Genomic DNA, 6864 nt, shown 5'->3' on the forward strand with positions numbered 1-6864 from the left:
AGTACTTGTACATTTGTGTGGTTTCAGAAAAATCTTGCAAAATTATCATCTTGGAGAATTCCAATGTTTGATCAGTAATAACCTCATGAAATATAAGTTAAAGGTTTGCATGATAGAAGATCTGGTCAAGACTTTCAGCAAACTAATCTTTTTTTTTTGTTAACCTGTCCTGTCCTGATGGTCTGGCTGCCATATTGTGCTGAACAACAGTGACAACAGAAGAAAGAAGGGGGACAGAGAAGAGAAAAAAAAAAGACAAAAGGAAAGTGAAACAAAAGATAGAAAACAACAACTGCAATCAAATTGATCTTACTTACTTCAAGTTATATTTAATAGCTTCAGATAGAGCTTTCCAAATTTTCTATTGTATATCTATCTATCTATCTATCTATCTATCTATCTATCTATCTATCTATCTATCTATCTATCTATCTATCTATCTATCTATCTATCTATCTATCTATCTATCTATCTATCTATCTATCTATCTATCTATCTATTTATGTTGTCCCTTTTTTGCTGTCTTGTTCTGTTTTTGTTTAATATTGGGCTTCAAATATTTGTAATTTATGCAGCTTTCCATCCTTTTATAAATCAGGTTGTACAGTAATGTTCCAATACTGTCCATGTAAAAAGTAAATAAAGGGTAAATGGACTGTACATCTATGACAATATAACAATATGGGGTTCACTATCTTTCCCAGGGGGACTTCAGCGTGAAGTCTGGGGAAGCTGTGATCAAATCAACAATCTTCCAATTGACAGACAACCGTTCAATGTCCTGAGCTACAGCTGCCCATCAAACAGTGTTATTTCTATTTAGATGGTACTGATACTTTTGTTTATAATGTTTGTTTGTTTGTTTTTTTTTTTTGTCATATTACAGCTTTTAACATCTACACATCATTATCAAGTCTTAATGGTATGACCATGTTAGTGATCATGATGATTACCATAATAAGTAATCACGTGTAAATCAGCAGGTTTAATCAGTTCTAACAGGTTCATCAAACCTTTGAGTTGCTCCCCAATTTAAGTGGTGAAATTTCACAATATTGAGCAAATGAATTTGCAAGAAGCAACAGGTACTGTGCTGCTTTCATGGCTGTCTGCATACCAGTGTGACCACAGTCTAACTATTACTCTCTTCATCTCTGCTCCCTCCGGCAGCAGCAAAGAAAACCGTGTGTTCTCTTTCCAAAAAGACTCGTCCTTAAAACGTCTGTGGTATATGTACATTTGTTTGTGTTTACCCCTGAAGCAAATTATTTTTATGGCAGCTCTTTCATTTATAGAAAGTAAAATGGATCAGGTATTAAGAAATCAAATCACAACAGTCCTGTTAATTCTTATTTGCTGCTAAAAATAAGAAGCCATGCTCACTTGGTTGTGTTCTCTTGCCGACCACCGAGTGCTGTTTTTTTTTAGAAAGATTGATGCCTGTGTGCTGGCTGGACTAAATCCTGCTATATGTGGCTTTGAGCAGTTTCTTATTGACTGACAGCTGCTCAATATTCTTATTCATAAACACAAGCAGCAATCAGCATAAATCATGTCACTCACTGCGCTTTATACGCTCCAAGAGATATTTTTTCAACGACAGGTTGATTTGTTATTATTTCTGTCTAATTGTCTAACTTGTCACTGATGCACACACTTATGACTCACAAGCAGCACGCCCACCTAATCGTCTTGCTGCAATAGAAAATTTCCCTGGCTCTATTTACTATAACTTGGGAACAGAGTAGATACCTGTCTTCACTCAAGGCCCCTGAGATAAGCCTATGTCCAAATCCATTCAGGGACATAAACCTCCCATGTCATCATTTTTCATTCTGACAGGAAAAAGCAGCAGTGGAAATGCCCATCATGCTGCAGAGACATGAAAGAAACAGCAACATCAGGTGTGTGCTGATGCTGATCAAATCTATACATCACTTCAGCTGAATGGATCATTATTGTTACTAATCCTGCAAGAAGTTTCTCTTTTTTTCAAGACATTTATTTCACACATGGCTATACACAGGCAACTTAAAGCTGAACATAACAGATCAAAAACAGATCTTAATGCTCCACCATGCTTGAAAAGGAGTAGGAACAAGACAAACTTATAATAACCACCCTTTCTTAAACAATAACACACCAATAGATAGTCTGTCAGTACTTAACACTTTACGAAAAAATCAGCTTTCACTCATTTACAATCTATATAATAGTCATCATTCATCAAGTTCAACCGCTCTCATTTTTCAATTTTTATGTATTTTTTTTAAACTAAAAATATTTACACACATCTTCAACTCTATCTGTAATGAATTCCACAGTTAAATTCCACATGCATATATATATATATATATATATATATATATAAATGTATAAAATGTATAAAAGTTTGGGGTCACTTCCCTATTGAATCCCATGGCAAAGTGACCCCAAATTTTTGAATGGTAGTGTATATGTATATATACACATACACATATATATGCATCAAAGTGCTTCTGTCCTGTATTTATGTAGTGTATGAATTTTTCAAAATCCTTTAAAATTTAATAAGAGTTTGGTATTATTTCACATCATCGCTTAGATTGTTCTTACAATGATATTTTGTTTTTGTTGTTACTATAGATGTTTTTATAAATGTTTCATAGATGTTTGCTGGTACCTCGTAGTTTATATGTACTTTCCCTCTTCTGATACAACCCCTGGATACTTTGTGGTACTTTTTGATTAAATTATTAACATTTCTAAGATATTCATTTAAGCAAACACATCTTCTCTTAAACTGTCCCTAAGGATAAATGTGATACTTTAACAATACAATGATAATAAACTTTTCAGATTCTCTAATGAGTAACCAAGATCAGTTTGCTGGAATTCTTGACAGCTCTTGCAAGCAAAACTTGCAAGTTCAATTTCAAGATGCTTGAAAATGCTTTTGCATCTGTTGCACTTTTAAATTGTATTTTGTGTTTTTGTATTTTCTTATGGTGCCAACAAAATATGTGTTTGTGTCTGGGTGGGTTGGGGGTTTTTATTGTGTCCTGCCAGGGGTCTGCAGATGTGAATTAGCCTGAGGCTGACTCTGTACAATGCACTAAATGGAAACATTTATGTTTGAAATTGGACATGGTCCCTTATTTAAAAAAAAAAAAAGAAAAAAAAACTGCCTTTGGTGTGTGTGAAATGTGTCAGCTGTTTCTGTGTCCAGACAACTCTATCTTTGATGCATCTGTTCAGAACATGTTATCCCAAATGCCCTGGTTTTTACCACTGTGGACTGGCTATGATGCTTTTTTTCCCTCTATTTTCCTGGCTCACTTCCCATGCTCATGGAATTTGTACAATCTCCTTCTGACTGTGATGCAACATTTTGAACACAGCTGCAAAGTTACATGCAGATCCTGCAAATATAACCTGGGCTTCTTGGAGAACCATTTTCGCATAAAAATGTTAGTTTTTGGACTGAATTTTAGCTTGAGAAATTAACTAATAGCTTTGATAATTCCATCATTTGATTGATCATCCCTGACCTGGCTTTACAGGTGTAAACAAAAAACTGCCACACATATTAAACTAATAAAAAACAAACAAACAAACAAAAAAACAGTAAACGAACATTAATAAAAAGATTTGCATGTTCGTTGTGAAAAACGTCATAACAAAATCAATGTCTTATTCTTTGTTATTTCTCCTCTTTATACCTACATGTCTACATTTAATCATGTGTGCTTTTTCCCCTTTTTCCGTTATTCAAATACAACAGATTGGTCTTGCCGTCTGTTTGCTGCATCACCCTCTTGTTATCGCCACCAGCTCCCATAGTAACTCTACAGTAAAACTACAGGTGTGTTTTCACACAGGATTGGCCAATCACCATCTGCCTGACCCATTTAACCCTGGAGTTACCAATAAATGAGTACACACAGTGTAAACTGCTCACAGAAAGGCACCAAACAGAGCCCCCAATCCTTTGCCAGTGCCAATGAAGACTCTTGAGGCTTTCTTCCTGGTTCTGATGCTCTGCAGTCTTTACAAGGCCTTAGAACACAACAGTAATGGCATTCAGTGGGTTGAGGATGCGGCTGAGAAACAAGGGCCTGTTATGGAGGGGAGTGAAGCAGAACTGGTGCTGTCAAGCATCTGGGAAGAGTTGAGGAATCTGAGAGACATGGTGGTGGAGCAAAGAACAGAGCTGAGGCAGCTGATGGCACGAGTCATAGCTACTGATATCCTGGTGGAGACCTTGCAGAAGGAAAATGAAGGTATTCAGCAATGGATGGCTCACCTAATAACTTAACAGATGCACCTGAGCTGACTCCTGTCCTCTCTTTACAGCCATGAAGGCGAGGATGACAGCTGCTGAGACTCTGGCTGAGACATTGCAGATGGAGATAGATGGTATATACTGAATCCTCGCTAAACAACTGTTTAGTTAACTCACAAACCTTCACTGTATGACACTTTTCTGTAATGCATCCCTTTAGGTCAAGCTGCAGAGCTTGCAGTAGCTCAGCAGAAGCTTGGTACTCTACAGGAAAAGGTGACGGTAAATGAACTTGATGTAGAAGAGCTACAGAAGCAACAGGAAGGTAAAAGTGGAAAAAGTTAAGATGTGTTTGTGTGCACTACATGGTTACCGTCTGTATTCATGTTTATCTTGTGCTTTTAGTGCAAAACGTGACTGTGCAGGAGCTTCAAGATCTTAACCAAGGTAAATAATTTTGGTGTTTTATGGAGTATTTACATTGAACTGTAACAAAGTCAGAACTAACTGTGTGATATGTTTCTACACCTCAACCACAGCGAGAAAAGTGGCTTTTTCCACTTCTCTTCTGGCAGATGGTGTAGGTAACACAAACCACAATGATTTTACTCAACTCATCTTCAGAAATGTCTTTACCAACACTGGAAACTACTACAACCCCATCACAGGTAGGATGATGAAGCCTTTTCTTTCTTTCTTTCTTTCTTTCTTTCTTTCTTTCTTTCTTTCTTTCTTTCTTTCTTTCTTTCTTTCTTTCTTTCTTTCTTTCTTTTATTCTTTCTTTTTGTTTTAAGAAACTTCTCTGGCATCAGTTTTGACTTTTTTTTCTACTGTTTGTGTTTAGGTTACTTCACGGCACTAGTAAGAGGAGTGTATTACTTCAGCTTTACAGGCTACATCGCCCACAGTGAGAACGGCATCAGGATGCGATTGATGAAGAATGTAAATCCCATAGTTTTTATTGGAGACCGTCCCACCACACCCACAGATCTTGAGGACAACGCATCCAATGGTGCAGTGCTACAGTTAGAAGTTGGGGATGTTGTGTCTGTACAGCTTAGTGGAGATGTTTGGGATGACCATTATCACAGAACAACCTTTAGTGGCTTTCTGCTTTTTACTTTGTAGCAGCCAGTGAAGAAGCTACATGAAGCGTTCATTCAATGTCAGCTTTTCTACTGATGGCATATTTGTTGCAACAAAATTTAAAATTTTTATTTTCCTCTTTTGTGAATGACTTTAAAAAAAGGATGATGGAAAAAGTTAGTAAAAGTTATTTCAAAGTATATAATATGAATTATCTTTACCTTTTTAGCTGAATTTAAATAATCTTTGAATCTTTTAGTGTTTCACTCACTGCTTTGATTAACCCAGTTCTTTCAAATACATCCAACAAAGGCAATATGATAAGTAAATAATATAATATTTTTTGAAGTAGCTCATACATACAGTACATAAAACCTCTCAGAGGTCAAACAATACGTCAAACATCCCATTTTATTCATATGTCACATTGAGGTAAGCAGAAAAAAGTAGCTGAAAGTGCTCATGTGTGGCTCACACTTATTATCTCATCAATGTCTCAAGGCCATAAAATAGTTAGGATGATATCATGCTGTATGTGAATTCATGCAATTTGTATGTATTATAAAAACAATATATTTATCTGAAGGATTTTCACTTTAGCTATTTTCATATTGGGCTTCTGTAATATGATGTCAGAACTGAAGCTTATGTGGAAAACTGACTGAATGTATGAAAAATAAAGATAGAACACACAACATGCAGCAGGCAGCGCACCAACTTTGCATAATAATAGATAAAGTTACCCTTAATAAATCATGCAGGAAAGAAAATGTACTCTTCCTTTTTCTTTAATGATTTTTTTACGAGACTGAGCTCTGCTATCAGAACAGTTGAACAGCACCTCCCACTTTTCTTTCTACTGTTTTATTTTTTTTAATTTTGTTTTCTTTTTTGTAAACTCATTTTATGAAATGCTATAAAGCACCTTGCAGTCCTAATTTTAAGAGGCACATTATTTACAGGAATAAATGAGCATGGCCTATAAACAATGAAGTAACTGAAGTAATCTATTATGCAGTGACTATCGAACAAGCTCACATTAAAAGATGTTGGACAGTATTTGTACATTTTTCAATGAGATCAAGTTTATTTCTATTTCTGTTCCTGAATGAGTGAATAGTGATTGACTTTTTGTCTTTCTGTCATTATTTCCTTTTCCTTTTTTATTATGTTTGTGAAAAGAAACACATTTAAATGGACTTGTTTAAAGGTTTTTACTATTGCACATTTCCACTTCTCACTTCAAACAAAAAACACAGAATGTGTTGACAAGCTGGATTTAACTTTTTAAACATGCTTTATTGCACTTTTTAGTATATTGGAGCTTATACTTCCCATCTTAGAGCAGCCATATAAGAGGCAAAGAAGTCACTTTGCAGAGTGTATAACTGCTATAGCTATACTTTCACAGTTTTTCAAGATTTATAAATAAAAATCAATACATTATCAATACATTATTTGGGCTCCAAAATCCTTACATGCCAATGAATTTGCAATTATCTTTTCTTTTACAT

The 6864-nt window shown here is 35.4% G+C and overlaps 1 protein-coding gene across 1 annotated transcript; it reads left to right on the plus strand.

Annotated features, from left to right (window-relative positions):
* The first annotated feature begins 3916 nt into the window (after positions 1–3916).
* Positions 3917–6138, plus strand: LOC121651515. The gene is made up of 6 exons (XM_042003778.1): positions 3917–4262; positions 4336–4398; positions 4485–4589; positions 4670–4711; positions 4804–4932; positions 5109–6138. The coding sequence occupies exons 1-6, from the start codon at positions 3983–3985 to the stop codon at positions 5390–5392; spliced, it is 903 nt and encodes a 300-aa protein (XP_041859712.1). The 5' UTR covers positions 3917–3982; the 3' UTR covers positions 5393–6138.
* The last annotated feature ends 726 nt before the right edge of the window (positions 6139–6864 follow it).

The sequence above is a fragment of the Melanotaenia boesemani genome, chromosome 13, assembly GCF_017639745.1.
Source record: "Melanotaenia boesemani isolate fMelBoe1 chromosome 13, fMelBoe1.pri, whole genome shotgun sequence".
NCBI lineage: Eukaryota > Metazoa > Chordata > Actinopteri > Atheriniformes > Melanotaeniidae > Melanotaenia > Melanotaenia boesemani.